General features: G+C 37.4%; 1 protein-coding gene across 3 annotated transcripts in view; it reads left to right on the top strand.

The window, feature by feature from the left end:
* The window catches only part of LOC109103832 (ras-related protein Rap-1A-like), a 31,362-nt gene extending 19,192 nt beyond the window's left edge, over positions 1 to 12,170 (top strand). For all 3 annotated transcript variants that reach the window (XM_042765953.1, XM_042765951.1, XM_042765952.1), the window contains exons 5-8: positions 2,317 to 2,457; positions 4,214 to 4,357; positions 7,510 to 7,622; positions 11,062 to 12,170. In XM_042765953.1, the coding sequence (XP_042621887.1) occupies positions 2,317 to 2,457; positions 4,214 to 4,357; positions 7,510 to 7,599 (375 nt within the window). In that variant the 3' untranslated portion in view covers positions 7,600 to 7,622; positions 11,062 to 12,170. The remainder of the gene's footprint in view (positions 1 to 2,316; positions 2,458 to 4,213; positions 4,358 to 7,509; positions 7,623 to 11,061) is intronic.
* The last annotated feature ends 8,728 nt before the right edge of the window (positions 12,171 to 20,898 follow it).

Genomic DNA, 20,898 nt, shown 5'->3' with positions numbered 1-20,898 from the left:
AGCCTGCAACAGCAGGCAATGTACAGTTACCACATTAGTGGACAAAAAAAGATTTCAAACTCTGTAACCGATTTGGATAGACCCAAAAAACTTCTTATCTAAACCTGATTTGCATAAATTAACTTTTAAAAAAACAACTTGAAATGAGACAGGCCCAATCAAATTAGGCCTGATCTGTTGGCAATTTTCTTAAAAATCAACTGGTTCCTAATGCAAAAGGTGGCGACATCTGCACAGCTTGCAGCCCTGAATGCCAGTGGTGGGTGGTGACAGCTGTGTATGATACAAACCTACCTTATTTGTTGATTAAATCTGTTCTCTGATCCTTCTTCATAAAGTTTATGTTAGCTATATATTTTTAACCCATGTTGCCAGATAATGTCGACTTCATTTTTGTATGTGCAAAATGTGGGTTTTCTGTGAAATTTCACAAATTGATTTGTTTGAGGGGGAAAAAATAAATATACAGTTATGCTTTTAATGTTTGTTAATTTGATTTAGTTGATTAATTTTGGAATCATCAACAAAATATTTTTTTTTTGTTATCTGGCAGTAGATTTCTGCGAGCAACTCCACGTATATAAACTACAAGGTGCTTAAAGTGCTTGAAGTACTTGAATTTGACTTCTTGAAATTTAAGTCCTTGAAAATGCTTAAAAACAGCCATATTTTTGAGAAGGTACTTGGATGTTTAAAGGGCAGTATATATGAAATAAGTGTTATTTTTTTCCCTCGATAATTTTTTTATTTTTTTTTCGCAAAATAAATACAGAAAATATTTACGCTTTGATTTGAAAGAAAATAGCGCATCCCTGCAGCGCGGCTGACACAGAAGAGCATACACAGTTTGCGTTCAGCAGGTGTTTTCCAAAATGGTTTTCTAGTGACTCTTGTTCCAACTAATGGATTTGATGGCCTGGAATCAATTTATAAAAATTCAGTTCAGATCCACAGCTATCATAGCACATACTAAATGTAACTAATTTAGCATGTATAATGATAATATTTTTAATATATTTTTTTTATAAATACATTTTAGTCTTGTCTTATTTCGTCAATTAAATTGAATGTGAATATAGTCATAGTTATCGTTTATTGACCTTATTATTAAGAAAATAATTTATAGACTTATTATTTAATAGACTTTAAAAAAAAACTAACACTAGCTTTCTAATCTTTTTATATTCTGTCTGTTTTCTTTTCATTTATTATACAATTAACAAAAGTAAAAAGACCTCTAACACTAGCTTGCTCTATTCTTTTTCTATTCTATCTGTTTTATTTTTATTTATTATATTATTTAAAAAACCCTTCCTATGTGTACTGCGTTAAGTTAACTGAGACTTGTTATAGCACTTGTATATCATTGCTCTTTTGTTGATTTTGATTGCTTCTATTGTCCTCATTTGTAAGTTGCTTTGGATAAAAGCGTCTACTAAATGTAAATATAAATGTATTATCATCTCATCTTTTTCTCATCTTAGTCATGGGAAAAAAGCTAGTCAAGGACATTTTCCAGCATAGTCTTATTTAACGAAATGAACACTCAAACCTCTAATGGCAACCGCATCGTCAGCTTGAGATCAGTATATGAGATCGGCTAATCAGTCAGAGCACCCTTAGTCTTTGCATTGCCTTAATTCTGATCCCAACATTAGGAAAGAGTGGATGAACTTTATTTTTAATGAAGTTCCAGACCGTGTCAGTAAGAACTTGGTCCTTTGTTCACATAATTTTACCTCAGATGTTTTTGCAAACAAAGCACGATTCAACGCAGGATTTTCAGAAAGATTTAAACTTGCGACTATATTGGATCCGACAATAATGTCACACAACACAAGTGTGAGTAACTGTTTTTATTACATGGTCACTCACTATTGCTTTGTCTGTTATTTATATTTGTTATTTATTTATATATATTTATATTATTATTTATGCGTTTCTAACCTAAATCATAGCATTTGTGACGGATGTAGGCTGTCAAACATTCACTGTTAGCCAATCATACCAGAAGTCATTTACTTCTAAGTCTACGATCCACCCCGCCTATTCAAACAGGACAGAAAATAGCCTATTACTTCTAAATTATATTTTCTGATGTAAAAATCCTGATATCTTGTAAGTGGACCTCAGAGAACAGTACAAAATATTTTAAAAAGGCCCCTTTCACAAAACTGAGATGTTTCTGTCCCCCCACTGAAAGTCAGTTCATCCAAAACTTTGACACTTCAGAGTTCTTTTTTTTTTTTTTTGTCAAAGTTTACAAAGTAGATGTGCTTTTTTCATTGTGTATTCCACCCCCCCTCTCTCTTTCAGGAGCAGTTCACAGCTATGAGGGACCTGTACATGAAGAACGGTCAGGGCTTTGCTCTTGTGTACTCAATCACAGCACAGTCCACGTTTAACGACCTGCAGGACTTAAGAGAGCAGATTCTACGAGTAAAGGACACAGAGGATGTAAGTGTGAGAGAAAATATTCCTGTTGAGTGGACGTTGATGTATGGATGCATGCATAGAAAAGCACTTCAGAGACTTGATTTATAAAATCCCTGCCTTACTAAAACCATGTTTTTGTTTTTTGTTAGTTACACAGTTTAAAGTACCATTATCACTTTCTCTCTTTTTCTGTCAGTAACATTTAGACAATCAAAAATGTTTCACCTTTTCACATATTTTTTGTATAATGGCTTGCTGATTATTTGTATTGAACAAGTTAGACAATTTAGTGTGCAATTTAGTCTAATGACATGTTACTTTATATTGCCAGCAATATTGTGAATATTCTATATATTTCCCAACCCTAAGCAAAGCAAGAGTACTGATGAAATGAATCTGTCATCCCATGGGTTTACACACCATCTCTGCAGCAGCCCACCTTCAACCCAAGTCTTCTGGCTTGCATCTGTTCTATATCAGTCATGGGATGCCCTTTTTTGGATGTGTGGAAAGAACACTGTGTGTGTGTGTGTGTGTGTGTGTGTGTGTGTGTGTGTGTGTGTTTAGTGTGAAATACTGGCCCGGGGGATCACAGCCATGAGCGGTTAACATTTCTGGAATGTGTTTTGATTAGCCTAACACTGTGTGTGTCTCTTTCTGTCTCTCTCGTCGTGCTGCTTCTGTGGTTTGGACCGCACTGTAAGTCCCGGTCCCCAGCAAATGTTTAGATCTATTGAGGCTGGAAGGTATGAATGTGCCACTTATGGTGGTACATCAATTGTATGAGTTTAAAGCCAGCTGTTCTCACTAATAGAGTATGAGTGAACTCTTTGGGTTCTGGTTTCTGATCTCGCGTAAGAATAATAGTTAATGATTCCGTAATTACTTTTGAAGAAGCTGTGGATTGGTTTGGTATTGCTTTTATAATATCACTCTCTAGTGGTTCTGTCCTTTTCTCTAGTCTGATTTGGTACCATTTAGTTTCAGCTTAAAACATAGCATTCCTAGTTCTGAGAGGCTTGTGCTGAAATATCTGCGCTGACCACTACCTCTTCCTGGTTTGTTTAGATTTTAAACCTTTTCCATCTGGCCAGTCCAAACATGGCAGGCCTCTGGTGCTTGAAGAGTAGTGTAGTGAGAGAGGCGCTCTATGTGCTCTCCACTGTTTAAGGCCACTGAAGGAAATGGGGAATACTGGCAGCATCCTGCATCTTTCTAGGTGGATTTAAGTCAATCACCTCTGCATTCACGCACCATTTTACACACTGTAGACACACATACACATTACAGCAGACTGTTGTTGTCCATAGGGTTGGGCCAATAGACGATGCCGTCATTGTGATGTTACCCTAGTTGTCCATGTGTACTGTCTTTGTTTAGTTTAATGGTTACTTGTTTATAATAAACAATGTGTCTGGTAAAAGCAGAAAGTAACTTGTTTATAGCTTATAGACTTGACTACAACAGTTAACCAACTTATATTATCAGACAGCTCGGTTCTTACCATAAAAGGTGCATACTGAGATTTTAGTAATGGCTGGTATGATGGTGCTCATTTCATGTCTGACATGTGGTTTGGTGACATCTTCTGGTTTAAAACTGAGAATAACTTTTGGCGTCTTTCATCTTCACTGTTCTAATTAACCGACTGAAAATGTCACAAAACTGCAATGCCTTCATAAATGTTGCATAACCATTTAGTTTCCATAGTGAAATGGTAGATCCACATAATTACCTTTGTGTAACGATTTCTTTTTCTCCTCCTCTTTGACTATAGGTGCCAATGATCCTGGTGGGAAATAAATGTGATCTGGAGGACGAGAGGGTGGTGGGGAAAGAACAGGGGCAAAATCTGGCCCGGCAGTGGAACAACTGTGCCTTTCTAGAGTCCTCCGCCAAATCGAAAATCAACGTCCTTGATGTGAGCATTTAACATTTACTCACTTGACACTTCCCTCATTCGGAACATATTCCAGTAGTTTCACAGACCTGCCAACCTGTATGCATTTTGCGAAGCGGGTACGCATTTTGTGATTTGAAACTGGCCTACCACAACAGCACATCATGTTTGAAAAAATCACCTGAGTTCTGCAAGTAGTACGCCTATAGTATATAAAAAATGAGCTGCTTTTATCCGCCATGTAAATCAGTAATTTTACACATGATAAAAACGTGCACTTAATTTGCTTGGAAAATACTTGTGTATACGGCAGTCATAAAAAAAAAAAATACAGTAGCCCAGCCTAATAAAAATTTGTCTATATTTAAAGTATTGCTCTTACCAGACCTGTATGTTTTGTATCACTAGTGCAGTGTCTGTTCTCTAAGTATATAAGCCCCGCTCACGTGAGGCGCGCGCTTCTGTAATTAATTAAAAGTTTATACATTCTGAATGTATCGCATGTCCATATTGCACCAAAATGCAACACTGCACCCCCTTGGGTCCACAGCAACACACCCGCCATGCATGGCCGGCCCAGGCTCTGTTGGTGCCCTAGGCGAGATTTTAGTCCCCCACCCACTAAAAAATTTCTAAAAATGCTGATTTTTCTTTACTAGTGAAGTGACATACAGCCAAGTATGGTGACCCATACTCAGAATTCGTGCTCTGCATTTAACCCATCCAAAGTGCACACACACAGCAGTGTGTGAACACACCCCCGGAGCAGTGGGCAGCCATTTATGCTGCGGCACCCGGGGAGCAGTTGGGGGTTCAGTGCTTTGCTCAAGGGCACCTCAGTCGTGGTATTGCCGGCCCGAGACTCGAACCCATGACCTTAGGTTTAGGAGTCAAACTCTCTAACCATTAGGCCACGACTTTACTATACTGTAACATTACATAAATACTAATAAGTATTAACATAAGTAAGTAGTAAATAAATTGTGATAATTAAATGGAGCTGTTGAAGTGACTTATAGGTATTTTATGAGTGAATCTGTTAAAAGAGCCTATTGAAGAGGCCAGACTTGAGCTACTCTCACAATTATCCTACAGTGACAAGTACTTATTACAACAAAGGGAAATATGAGAAATATGAAATGCCTAAAATAGTCTAACAGACAACAAAGGCCACAAAATAAAGGCTACATTTTGTAATGTATTTGTACATGTTAGCCAGCTAGCTAGCTAGTTTGTCTAATTAGCATACCCATACATTTAAATTTTGTGCATACGTACAGTGGAAAATGAAATATTTAAACTTAATTATTTCATTTTATGAAGCCTAGATTATAGTCCTAGTCATGGTCTTTTTCAAAAGACATTTAGGCACTTTTTTTGTTATTTAAAAGCAAGTAGTAGGCTATGTAACATATTAAAACAACATTACAGAAAATTTAATTCATTTTAAAGAAAATATAGTAAAAATAAATAAGCAGTTAACTCAAGCAAAAGCATTCCACGGTGTCAGTGTTGTCAGTTAAAATATTCTAAAAAGTCTATTTCAAAATACCACATAAACATCACGGGCAAATACACAGCCGTTAACTTGTGATTTTTATCTTTATATTGATATTTTTTCTTTTGGATGAATGGTTCACAACATAATAAAAATGCAAACAGACATAAGTTTGTGACAAAGCGACCGTTGAAACTCATTTGAAATTTGTGTCAGTACGTCTTAAATAGCGTAAACAGCATAATAGGTTCTTTTGTATTTTGTCGCGCTGCACCGCTTTACGTCCGGTGTAGACACGGTGTTAGAGAGAAGAATATGTTTCCTCCGAAGCTTTGAATATTCGGTGTTGATTACTACCGAAGCTTCGAAGCTCAAAAAATGGTATTTGGACCAGCCCTAGAAACACCTCCCTGCATATAACATGCATTTGAAAACAGCAACACATGCCAAACATTTTACTTCCAATCACTTGCAATGATAAGCATTCCTAAACCTGCTGTCCAACAATAGAGAGCATTATAACTAGTGATGGGCATTTCAAGCAAACATAATATTTGAAAATCACTGGGTATTATTTGATTATTATTCGAAAATCACACCCTTCCCATGCATGCACAAATACCCATAAACAGAGAGAGGGAGAGAGACGGAATTCACGCTTACAATCTGTATAATAAACTGTTTAATTCAGAAGAAAGGCTACCTTAACTCAAGCCATATAATGATTGTAATGTGCTGAAACATATTAATATAATAAAAATAACCGAATGACGGCACTTAATAACAATTATCCGTTGATTAGCATAAATCCAACTGCTCATAAAGCTAGGACATTTCCATTTCAAAAAATGGAATCAGTGAAGGGAATAGATACGAGATGGGAGAAAAATATACTTCAGTATCTTCAGTCGCAGTTGTATCGTTGGGTAATTATACGGTATATAAACTGCGGGCATCAGGGAGGTGCTATGTGGGGCATTGAAATCGCTTATGAACGCGTGCTTATTTTTTACTTTCACTTTTCACTTTTGGCTTGAATGGCTTGAATCATTCAAAATGTTTCTGTCTTTTAATTCAGTTACACCTATAGATGGATGCCTTTGTCCATATTAGGGTTTTCCTATTACTTCTGTGATGCATATGTGGAGTTTCTGCCTGGGCGCTCTCCGGCTTCCAGTATGAATGAAACCGACATCAAGTGTGTTTATAACGCTCAATAATGGCCAATCCATAAAAATAATACTTCTTTCAAAAGAAATTTGAAGTAGACTTATGATAATCCATGTTGTACAGATGTGTACTGGAGTTTTAATTAAAGTGTACTAGAGGTTTTTTAAATAGCATTTTAAATCGCAAAAAATACTCTGATCAGAACCGAACCGAAAACCATAGTTGAAGTTGTGTGTGAACGAGTACAGACCTTCTAACCTTTGGAAAATATTTAACATTTAAAGCTTGCATTTTGTACATTGTGCATTTACAATTTTGACATTAGCCATCAAGGAGCTTCAGGTAATAATGTCTTGTGATCTAGATAATAATCTAGGAATAAATGACCCCCAAATGTTCCATCCCGTCACACTGATGGTACGCCAAAAAATTTTTTTAAAGTTTGCAGGTCTGGTTTCATGTTTATATTGAGTACTTTAAGATTTTTTTTCTTTGCACATTGCAGATCTTCTATGACTTGGTCAGACAAATTAACAGGAAAACACCAGTGGAAAAGAAGAAAGCGAAAAAGAAATCCAATTGTATCCTCCTGTAGAGTCAGCAGCAGCTCAGAGCCAGGTCTGTCACCATGTCACAGTTACATCATCCAGTAATCATTTATTCCTTATTTATTCAAAGCTTCTCCCATCTACATTATTTATCTTAGACTGATATATTGATCACACCAAATAATGTCCCAGTATTCAGAAACAGAGACTGTAAGGTGGGGCTGCATGATATAAAAAAAATGTGATGTATAATATTCAATATGTGATACATAATATTCAATATGTGATACAAGTAAAAATCAGTTATAATTAAAACATTTAAAACTTGAAAATGATATAGCCAAGATACTACTGCTCCATACCAGATTTTTACAGCCAAAAACGTTCAACGATAGTGATCGGCTGATACTTTTTTTTTTTTTTTTTTTTTAATAGCCAATTATTCAAAATGATAATGATATCTGCCGATAACAATAGTTTGATACTATACTGGGAACCCTCTCAGTTGGTACATGACTGTTATATTAAAGGTTAAGAATAATAACAGAGCTATTATATTCAACTGCTATTAATTTTCAGATATAATAATTACACTTAATTTACACATAATTCCATGCCAGATTTATTCAAACATACATATGTAATTAAATGTAAATGAGCTCCTCTTTAGTGTTTTTTGTAGCTAATTAATGAGCTGTGAACATTGGATAACTTTGCTGAGGTAAATGCAACATTAAGTGACATTATTCACAAGCAGTTTTTTTGGCGTCTTTCCATGGTTTAAAACCAAATAAGTGATTACTGTCGGTAAGTTGTACTGTATCTTTTAACATACCTTTTGATGTTCATTCATGTTTATTTGCGCTATAACTTGTATTGCAGTAGAAGAGACTCGCTCTATCGCTTGAACTGAAGCTGCTACACAGTGATCCATCACGGCACATTTAAAAGTATCTAAACAACATGGACAGAATTTAAAAAATCGAGACTGTTTCTTATCACAAGTAACAAAGGACAAAGCTTGATTTCAGCAAATCAATTTGAGTGAATGCACACAACCTGATTAATATTCATAAATCCAGCAGCTCATTAATCCCTAGTGTGTTTCATATTGTTCTTATTAGTAGGATTCGCATCATCTTATCAGTATTTCTGTTAGTTTTTTCCCAATTGTTTTTACAGAAACACTGAATGACCATAAAAGTACCACCACCAATCCTAAATTCAGTTAAAATGATTAATATGCATACATGGTTATCAAGTTTTAATTCTAATACTCGATTATCATATTATAATGCCTGACTGACTGACGTTCAGAGTGTACTTTCAGATATTAAAAAAAACTGTGCCATTTTAAAACCATTTATAGACCTATATATATATTAGTCTGCCAAGTAAACTAAGAAGATTCAATTGCCAAGGTGTCTGTAGAGGGTTGTTATAATTATATTGAATTATTTGGTTTAAAGTAATTACATTCTCTGTCTTTTTATTTTGTTATATGTTGTTGCTCATTTTATTCTGAGGATATCGGCTTTGAGGCAGTGATTTATGTGGAAGAGCTTCTATTTCTAATCTGTCAAAGTGTTTTTTTTGTTGTTGTTTTTTTGATAAATGTTATATTATACTCTACCTCAGGGTTCGGCAACCTTTTCGACATGACAAGCCATTTTTAATTTTTCTGGTTAACCACTGATGGTTTTGAAAAAAAAAACAAAAAAACAAGCCTATTTGATTTTCTTCCAAAAAGTTTCAGAAGATTTTTTCATAAATTATTTTTTTAACTTTTCAAAAGTTTCTTGAATAACAGATATACAGTGTGACCATGCTGAACATCACTGTATGTGTGTGTGACAAGGTCAATGCATTAAAACCGTTTAATCACTGTTCTACATTAATGCGCTGCTTTAACTGATACAGGCACGCATGCACGCACACACACACACACCACTGGCACACAGATCTGAGATCGCGCTGTGCAAAAAGTAACATTCAAGCTCATAAACTTGTTGTCAGCACTGTCACGCAACTTTTATTAATCGACACTGAATCGCTACATTATATTTCTCAACAAGGAGGGGGGTAAAATCGCTGTTTTTAAGTAACTAAATTCAGCTTCATTGTTTGTAGAGAGAGATAACGCAGGCAATTTATACATCTCTCTCTCTCTCTCTCTCTCTCTCTCTCTCTCTCTCTCTCTCTCTCTCTCTCTCTCTCTCAAAATGGCCATATTTGAGAAAAAAAAATTCTAGTAGTTTCCATCGCTGGATATAGCTGTCGGTCATTTAACATTTCTATCATAAATGTATCATTAAAAGTTGACTAATATTAAATGATTTGCAGCTTCATCTTACCTTGCCCTCTTTAACGTTAAACTTAAGCTTCGCGTTCTGCTTCTGTCACCAGGAACCCCGCCTACTTTGATTTGATTAGCCATCACAGTCATTTTGACATTGACGAGTGCTGTCAGACCGCTGAGGCTTTGATCTGAAGTGCCAGTATGTGCAGGCTGTGTGACTATGAGAAGTTATTATCTCAAAATGTACGTCAGTATGCAGTTTTCTCTATTGCTCGCATGCCAGCGATTATCCCTCTGCGTGCCACTGTTGGCGACTGTAGGTTGCCGACCCCTGCTCTACCTTTTAACTACCTTTTAACTACCTTTTAAAGCTATTATTATTTTACTTGCTGCTGATTGGGATTGAAGCCGGTCATAGCAGATGAGACTCGCTGGGACAATTCCCTGGTATCACACGCTAAATGTGTCATTTGATACTTGCATGCTCAAGATGGCAGTCCACACAGTAAATGTAAACCGTAATCAGGCAAAAGTTTGCTTTAGGAATGAATAAAGTGGCATTGACGAGTTTAAAGATTTTACAAAAATTTTGCAAAATGTATGTAAATGGAAAGTCAAAGTGTGATCTATGATTATTTGTCTTTATGAAGCATAGACTTTATTAAATCCACAAACTATTAAACCATTATTCTTAAATTATTAAAATCGAGTTATCACAAGCCCTTGCAATATGCACGTTGTTGATATTTTGGTAATTTCATTGATATTGTGCAGCCCTACTGTAAGACCACACACACAACAACAGCATATTAACTATGATGCTCTGAAGGTTACAAAATTCAGCACTGCAAAGTGGGTGCAGGTAGAGTTTCAGTGCAGTGCCCTTTTAGCTGCATGAACTCAGCTTAAGAGGCATTATTTGAGTGCATTATTTGCAGTATAGGCTTTTAATAATAAACATTCCAATAAAGTATTGTATTGTACAGCAATGTAAGTCTGAGGATGTGAAGCCATGTATTTGTGGAATTTCTATAAAAATCTTCAGTAAGTAACTTTTCCACTAGAGGGCAGCATTTGCTCAGTCTATAGCAGTTAGAATGACTTTTGTGTTGTGCTGTGTCCTTGTTTTGTACTTGTGGTAAATGTGGTTCTATATGAGTTTTTGTTTGTTTGTTTGTTTTTATTGATTTTTTTTCTCTTCTCTCTGCAGAATGCTGTAATGAAGAACTGTTAGCTTGTTTGGATCATGCCAGCATTCCCATCCTCAGTGAGTGATTCAATGGAACAGCTGACTTACTGACTCAAAGCAGCACCGGACATAGCAAACGAGAACGACTCTTTTATTTCCCCTTTATTTTGGCAGTAAAATTTGAGGAAAAACTCAATTTCCCAGAAGCAATTTCAGTAGAACTGAGAACATCTCAACATCTCCTGGACCTTCCGGACTTTTTACATCACTGACCATGGCTGATGAAGAAATTAAACCTCATATAAACATAGTGAAAATTTACCTTTTTTTCAGTTACTTTACCAAATGAATCTTAGGGTTATAATGTCCCAGGATTCTTTCTTTATCTTTCATTTCCTTTTATGTTGAAAATCTGGTGGCAATATTTAAAATCCTTCAACTTCCTCTAAAAACCCATGGATATATCAGTTCCGAAACTTCAAGACCTGCACTGTCAAGAAGGAGAAAATCACTGAAATTTCACCACAACTGCATTTTTAAAACTTTTCCCCATAAACTCTTGAACTCTGTGCTTTTCAATGGCCTCATCACCTGTTGAAGAAGCTGGACGAGAAATCAGAGTTAGCAGTATTCATTTGCACAATACCACATTTTCAAAGACATGAAGGATGACCGCATTTAATATCCAGTTATCAGCAGTCAGCATGAGCATCTTTAAGTGTAGATGTTGTAAATGATGTCAAGTTTAGTTGTTTTCTCTCTTAAGTTGTACTTCCATTCTTGATACAGTGTGTAAATGTCTATAAATGACATATGTATGTAAATGTTTTGCTGACAACTATGGACTCGTTCATCAGAAAGTACTGCCCATATTACCAATGTGACATTATTTTGTATTCAGTCACTTGGTTTTCCTAGCTCATATATCATATTCTAATGCCATTCTGTTTCATGAAGATTGTTCCATAAATAAACAGGCCTTTTATAGTGTAAAAAGTGGGGGAATTATCGATTTCTATGTCTATCGAGACTGAAATATATTGTACTAAACCAACTATTTTCTCTTGTGTTTTTCTGTCAAAAGATGATCTGGCTTTTAAGATTATTAAATTTTAGTACATTTTTCATTATTTCTGCCAGTTTGTATTTTATCGGCTTATCTTTAATGTCTCTCCTGTATGTTTTTAATAAGCTCATTTCTCAGAAGGAATTTTTATGGAATTTATTTTTTCTTTCTGACCAAATATATTGAGACCCTCCAGGGAATTAATTTTACTTGTTGGTACATTCTAATGTTTAACCTTCTGCTTTTTCATCATGTGAAACCCAATTAGAGACAAACAATATGTGACAGCAAGTCAGTAATTTTACTTTCATGGCAAAAATAGAGCAGCTTAACCTCGGGGCTTGAACTGCTACTTTAGGACAATGATAAATGGGGAAAAAACTTAGCAATACTACATATGACATCAAAGAGTTAAGAACTGGAATTTTATGTGCACTTTTTATAAGCAAATAGGACTGAATATTGCCCCAAAAAAATAATAAGGGAACACGAAATCATCACAGTGTAACATCAAGTCAGATCAACTTTAGGGATATTAGTCTGTCCAGTTTGGAAGCAGAAGTGATTGTGAATCAGTTTCACCTGCTTTAGTGCAAATGAAAATGACAACAGGTGAGGCTGGAGAGGCAACAGCAAGACAAACCCCAAAAGTGTATAGTTGTGCAGGTGGTGGCCACAGACAATTGCTCTCTTACTGTTCCTGACTGATTTGTCTCTAGTTTTGAGTTTTGTTTGGGTCAAAACTTAGAAACGTACTCCATGAGGGCCTGACATCCTGTAGTGCAGGGATCACCAACTGGCGGACTCTGGACCGTCTTTTGACATAATAAAATAAATAAATGCCAAATGCCCAAAGAGCCGTTTGGGTCATAGTACGGCGCCACGGGTTCCTACAGTTAACTGTTGCTATGGTCAGACGTACGGTCATGTGCGCAGAAAAGAGAGCAGAGAGATGAAACTTTCATTGAGTGAAAAACAATGGCATTCTCAAAAAAGGTCCTTAAAAGTATTAACTTTAGTTGTATCAAATTAAAGGCCATAAAATGTCTTAAATGGTACAAAAATTATGGTTTCAGGAGGTCTTAAATTTGGGGAGGTAAGACAAGAATTGCGACATGGTTTAATGTGACGATTAAACTTCAAAAGGGTGTCATTTCATTGAATAAATATAAGAGCTGCACGTTTCAAAGTCAGCTGCTGTGCTGATTTGTGTACAGCCAGGGAAAGCCGCTTTATTTCTGCCGCTCCTGCTGGCAGAGAATAAATGTGCATTTTTAATAAGCCCTATTGCTGTTTTTGTTCAGACCAATGTGAAAATCAACCCATGTTTTAATGCAAAAAACACGCAAATGTGAAATGAAAGTTGTAAATGTGAAATGGTGGATCGACAGGAAGATAATGCATTATAAAAATGTAAAAAATCAAGACGTTAAGTATATTTGTATTTTTTTATATTTGTAATATATATATATATATATATATATATATATATATATATATATATATATATATATATATATATATATATATATATTTCATCCAAAGCAGCCAAGTAGCACCACAGATTGTCCAGGAGCTCAATGATGCAATGGTGGCAACATACACTTTCAGGGTGGAGGAGAACAGCCTCCACTCCAACCTCGCCTACAGAAAGGAAAGCACTAATCTGTCATCTCCAGGGTCTTCTTGGCAAAAAGAACAGCACTCAGCAAACAGATTCTACTTTAGGGCATAAGCCTGCCTAGTAGAGGGGGTTCTAGCCTGAGTGATAGAATCTATTACTGCCTGTGGTAAGCCACTTAAGTCTGACGTGTCTCATCCAGGAGCTGCACATGGAGATTCCAGAGATCTGGACAAGTGCCAAATGGTACCCTCATCCCTGAGAAAGGAAGTCTGCCAGGTAGGGGCTGTCATGAAGACCATCAGGTCTGAGAACCAGGTCCGGGTGGGCCAGTAGGGTGCAACCAACCAAACCTGATCAAAGTCCTCCTTGATCTTGCACAGAATCTGTGCAAGGAGGCTCGCTGGGAGAAATGCATACTTGCACAGACCTCTGGGCCAGCTGTGTGCCAGTGCATACATGCCAAGGAGGACCTCGGTCATGGAATAAAACAGCTGTCAATGGAAGGGTTGGCAGGAGGTGTGTGACGAAGCAGTGCATCCTGCAACTGCAACCTCTTGGCCTGTGGCCAAAGAAGGCGTCAAAACTGAGCATGAGAAAGCATAACATTGCTCACTATCAGACCCTGACGTATCTGATACGGGTATTGAGAAAACTGCTCTTTTTGTGATGTTTTGCTACTGCTGGCCATTGACCAGATAAGCCCCTGGCCCTCTTTCGGGGGAGGGAATGGCGAAGTCACTACCCTCTGGGGCAGTTCCCTCTGTCCCTGGGTCACCCATCTCGAGGACACTTTGTGGTCTTAGAAGACTTAGCAGTGCCCTGAGAATCAGGCTGTGTCACCATCCATGCAGGGGGATGCCCTTGGCAACGAGCAGGTGTAGAACCCAACTTGGAGGCTTGGTGGCAGCTGAATCATGCCGAGGCAAGATGTGCTTTTTGACCTCTTGTCTGATTCTGGACTGCCAAGAACTGCTGGGCAGAGTCCTCTACAGTGTTGCCGAAGAAGCCAGTCTGGGAGTTAGGAGCATCAAGAAAGCAAACTTTGTCTGCATCTCGCATCTCAGCCAGAGATGGTGTTCCTGGACTACAAGCATAGACATCACCTGCCCGAGGGACCGCACCAAGATCACCATATTTGATATAAACACAGTAATTCAAAAGTTTAATGTTTTTGTTCAATTAGGTTGCTTTCTTTAAACAAAAATAATAAAACAACAAAAACAATCAGAGCGCCTTGTTATCACTAGTTTTATTTTGATTTCCCGAGTCCACTATTAGCTTATAGCCCATTAGCATCGCCAGCGTGGTTGCCGCTAAACCTGCGTGCATTGCTAATACTCTATTTACACACATTACCATTGCTTTACTCACTGTTACTTGCTTTAATTGCGGATGTATGTCTACCTTAGAGTGCAGGTGACAACACGTTCGAGCTGCATTTGGTGCGGAGAACCAGACTCAGGACCTGGAGGAGAAGCAGGCCCAGCTGAAAGAGTGGAGAGCCGTGATGGAAACCAGGCTGACGCTCACAAGTCTGGGGTAAGTATACAGCGCGCTGCTAACAGTCCCACCACCTCTACTCTACATGTGTTTCTCTGCACAGGCCCGGTGCACCCAGGACGCGATCTTCCCAGATGTCCTTCACTCCGGGGCAGGGACACCATGGACCCTGGGTACACCCGCAGCGGAGGACGTGAGCCAGGCCCCGGACGGCAACCTCTTCCACTCCGGTCTTCGAGATCTCCACACAGAACCGCTTCGCTCCCCTCCGTGAGACGGAACGTGACGCTGTGATCATCGGAGACTCCATCGTCCGACACATCCATGCTACGTTAGCCGAAGGTAATTTGCACACTCACTGTTTCCCGGATGCTCGTGTTCTCGATGTTTCTGTGCAGATACCCGCGATCCTGAAGGCCATCGAGAGCCCCAGAGCGGTAGTGCTTCATTCCGGGGTTAACGACACCACGCAGCGGCAGACGGAGATACTGAAGAGGGACTTCAGGAGCCTGATCGATCATATCATACCCGCGGTGATGATCATAGTGTCAGGACCACTTCCCACGTATCGTCAAGGACACGAAAGGTTCAGTAGACTTTTTGCTTTAAATGAATGGTTATTGTCCTGGTGTAAAGAACAGAAAATGCTCTTTGTTAATAATTGGAACCTTTTCTGGGAGCATCCTAGGCTTTTTCATGCTGATGGCCCGCACCCCAGCAGAGTCGGGGCAGAACTCCTCTCAGACAACATCTCCAGGACTCTACACTCCATATGACTAGTAAGCCAATTCTCAAATAACTGCTAATGGCTTTTGTTCTACCCGCTTAAATGTTAGAAGTACTTGCGCTGTCCAGTCTATTAAGACTGTGTCTGTTCCCCGAATAGTGAGGTCAAAATATAAATTTAATGTAGGATCTAGAAAATATCTTATCGTGATTAAACCAGAAAAATGTAAAATAAATGAACAAAAACAATTTTTAAAGCTTGGGCTCATAAACATTAGATCAGTCACACCCAAAGCAGTTATTGTAAATGAAATGATCACAGATAATAGTTTTGATGTACTCTGCTTGACTGAAACCTGGCTAATACCAAATGATTATATTGGTCTAAATGAGTCTACTCCACCAAACTACTGTTATAAGCATGGTCCCCGTCAGACTGGTCGTGGAGGAGGTGTTGCAACAATATATAGTGATATTTTCAGTGTTACCAAGAAAACAGGACACAGGTTTAAATTATTCAAAATACTTCTGCTTAATGTTACACTGTCAGATATGCAAAAGAAATCTATCGTATCTCTTGTTCTGGCTACTGTGTATAGACCACCAGGGCCGTATACAGAATTCCTAAAAGAATTTGGAGATTTCCTCTCAGACCTGTTGGTTAACGTTGATAAAGCGCTAATTTTCGGAGATTTTAACATTCACGCTGATAATACAAATGATGCATTAGGACTTGCGTTTACTGACTTAATAAACTGTTTTAGAGTAAAGCAAAATGTCACCGGGCCCACTCATCATTGTAATCATACGCCAGATTTAATTATATCGCATGGAATCGATCTTACTGATATAGATATCGTACCTCAAAGTGATGATGTTACTTACCATTTCCTTGTATTGTGCATTCTGCGTATTAATGATATTAACTATATGGCTCCGCGTTATAGTCCGGGCAGAACTATTGTTTCAGCCACAAAAGACAGATTTGCAAATAACCTGCCTGATTTATCTCAACTGCTCTGTGTACCCATAAATACACATGAACTAGACAAAATGACTGGCAACATGGGCACTATCTTCTCTAATACATTAGAAGCTGTTGACCGCATCAAATTGAAAAAGGTTAGAGAAAAACGTACTGTGCCATGGTACAACAGTAATACCCACTCTCTCAAGAAAGAAACTCGTAGTCTTGAGTGCAAATGGAGAAAAACTAACTTAAAGCTATAGACAGGCTCTAAAAACTGCCAGGGCCGAGCATATCCACAAACTCATAGAAAATAACCAAAACAATCCAAGGTTTTTATTTAGCACAGTGGCTAGATTAACAAATAACCAGACGCCACCCAATCTAAATATTCCCTCACAGTTAAATAGTAATGACTTTATGAATTTCTTCACTGATAAAATAGATAACATCAGAAATACAATAACAAATGTAAATTTTACAGCGTCTAATACTCCAGTTTTATCCATCGCACCCAAAGATAAACTGCAGTGCTTTACAACTATAGGACAAGAAGAGCTTAATAAACTTATCACTGCATCTAAACCAACAACATGTTTATTAGCTCTTGTACCCACTAAATTACTGAAAGAGTTGTTACGTGTAGCAGAAGAACCGCTTCTCAATATTATTAACTCGTCGTCATCTTTAGGTCACGTCCCAAAACCATTCAAGCTGGTGGTTTCTTAGTAAGAAACCACAACAAGACCCTAGTGAATTGGCAAATTACAGACCCATTTCAAATCTTCCATTTATGTCTAAAATTTTAGAAAAAGTTGTGTCTGCTCAATTGTGCTCCTTCCTGCAAAAAAAATTATCTCTATGAAGAATTTCAAGGGTTTCAGGCCGCATCATAGCACAGAAACTGCACTTGTTAAAATTACAAATGACTTGGTTCTTGCGTCAGACCAAGGCTGCATCTCATTGCTAGTTTTACTTGATCTTAGTGCTGCGTTTGACACCATAGATCACGACATACTCATAGATCGATTACAAACCTATACAGGTATTCAAGGGCAGGCTTTAAGGTGGTTTATCCTACCTGTCCGATCGCTACCACTTTGTTTATTTAAATGGGGAGTCATCTCATTTATCACCAGTAAAATATAGAGTGCCACAAGGATCTGTCCTAGGTCCTCTGCTATTTTCAATATACATGTTGCCCCTTGGTAATATTATTAGAAAATACGGGATTAGTTTCCATTGTTATGCTAATGATACTCAACTTTATATCTCAACAAGACCAGATGAAACTTCTAAATTATCTAAGCTAACAGAGTGTGTTAAAAATGTAAAAGATTGGATGACCAATAATTTTCTCATTTTTTAAATGCAGCAGCTAGAGTCCTTACCACGTCAAGAAAATATGATCATATTACACCAAACTTACAGTCTTTGCACTGGCTACCTATTAAGTTCCGTATCAGTTACAAAATATTATTCCTTATAAGGCCCTTAATGGTTTAGCTCCTGCGTACCTAACTAGTCTTCTACCACGCTACAATCCATCACGCTCCCTAAGGTCACAAAACACTGGACTTTTGGTAATACCTAGGATAGCAAAGTCCACTAAAGGAGGTAGAGCTTTTTCACATTTGGCTCCCAAACTCTGGAAAAGCCTTCCTGATAATGTTCAGGGTTCAGAAACACTTTCTCTGTTTAAATTTAGATTAAAAACACATCTCTTTGGCCAAGCATTCAAATAATGCATCTCATAATTTTGAACTGCAGTTATATCTGATCAAATGTGCATTATTATTCTTTAACTTGGGTTAAACTCATTCATTTTACTCTGTTGGAACAGCAGCTATGCTAATTATGTCTCTATTTGTTTCTCTGTTTTGCCACAGGATTTACATCCCGTGGTAACTAGGATTTACACAAGTTCAAGTCTGGATCCAGAACACCTGAGATGCCAACCCCTCAAAGGACCTCAGATCAGAATCAGAATCAGAAAGAGCTTTATTGACAAGTATGCTTACGCATACAAGGAATTTGTTTTAGTGACATAAGCTTCCAGTACACAGAGACAACAACAACAAAAAACAAAAAAAAACAATTGCAAATAAATAAATTGTATGAACAGTTGTGCTATAGATGACATTGGAATAGAATAGAGTAAGATGCAGAGATGTACTTGGATGGAGGGGTAACAAATAAATATAAGAATATTGCACATTTTTTGCATAAGTGGGGAACATTTTAACTGTTCATGAGGTAGATTGCCTGGGGGAAGAAACTGTTCTTGTGGCTGACTATCCTGGCATTTGTGGCTCTGAAGCGCAGGCCAGATGTCAAAAGTTCAAAAAGGGGGTAACTTGGATAAGAGGGATCCAGAGTGATTTTCTGAGCTCTTTTCCTCATTCTGGATGTATACAGTTCTTGAAGGGTGGGCAGGGGAGCACCAATAATTCTTTCAGCAGTCCGAACCGTTCTCTGTAGTTCGAAATCCGCGCTTCCTGAGTCTAACGAGCGCACCAGCTTGCTTTTCCCGTTTGCGCTTTTTGAAGCGTTTGATCATTGCCGCTGCTCCACCGACAACAACGTTTAGTAAAACGTCCGAATAATTGAAATCTGGTAAAAGATTGTGTGGTGTGTTCTGCCGAATGTTCAGCAGTTCATCCCTGGTGAACCTGATCGTGTTTGACAAACAAAAAACAGGAAAAAACGAACAAAAACAGTGCAAACACTGGAGAGCCAAGCACTGAAGCAGCCGTCTACGGTGCCAGATGATGCTAACCCTGAAACAACATACAGAACTACCACATTTTGCTATAAGTTTGATTGTATTATTGCTGTTAATAGTGTTAATCATCTGTTTGTTTAAGTCTTTAATTCATTTTTCAGAACATTTCTGCTGTATGCACATAAACTAACAGTCATCACTGATAAGCTACTACTAAATATTGTAGAAACTTAATTTTCTGTAAAGTTGCTTTGCAATGATTTGTATCGTAAATAGCGCTATACAAATAAACTTGAATTGAATTGAATTAAAACACTGAAATATTGTAAAATTTTATTTTAAATAACTTTTATATTTTAATATATTTAAAAATTGTATTTATGATGGCACCACATTCCAAGCTCCATAATTCCAGTCTTCAGTCATGATCCTTCCGAAAATGTTCATTCGATTGCTGTTCAAGGAATGTTTCTTGTTGTTATCAATGTTTAATGAAAGTGCAAACTGTGATACAGTTTCTGCTTTAAGGATTCACATATGAGCACAGGGTTTGAAGAACAGCATTTATTTGAAAAAAATATTTTATACTTTTATAAATGTCTTTTCAATCTATTTAATTCATCCTTGTGGAATAAAAGTATTTTATTATAGTTTGTATAATATAGTATTTCTTTTTTTAAATAAAAACCATAGTGATTCCAGATTTTAATGCTACTGCATATATGCATTTTCAGTTGTGACCAAGCAACCTATGCAAATACTTTTTGGGGCCTTAAAGTAAATGTATTTGTCGCCACCTAAAGACGTAGTAAACTTAATTCTGAAAAGGGTCCGTGAACAAATCTCGTTGGTGAACGAAATGGAAAGATCAGATCAAAAGCCTTACTGACTAGTTATTACAAATTGTCACTTTCATGTGGCGTGATCCTTTACTTGATTGGCTGAAATGAGAAACGAGGACTGGAAACGGCCAATCACAAACAGACACAAAGCATAACACACACCTTCCGCCTTTTACCGCGCAGGGGCATTTTTGTTTCTCACACAAAACAGTACAATCGTGATCCTTTCTAAAAGGATTTAATTACAATGTACACTGTTATAAAAACTAGTTTGGAAGTCCACGTATTACCGTTTCTCCCGTGTTTCATTCATTTTTACATGACTTGGCTCACACCACGTTTAGTCTGTAGGGGTAATTTGTCCCTCAATGTAATGTCCATTTCATACATTTTACATATTTGTGAATG

The sequence above is a fragment of the Cyprinus carpio genome, chromosome A11 (genome assembly GCF_018340385.1).
Source record: "Cyprinus carpio isolate SPL01 chromosome A11, ASM1834038v1, whole genome shotgun sequence".
In the NCBI taxonomy this organism is placed as follows: Eukaryota; Metazoa; Chordata; class Actinopteri; order Cypriniformes; family Cyprinidae; genus Cyprinus; species Cyprinus carpio.
Note: the sequence above shows the minus strand (reverse complement) of the source record. Positions and strands in the feature narration are given on the sequence as shown.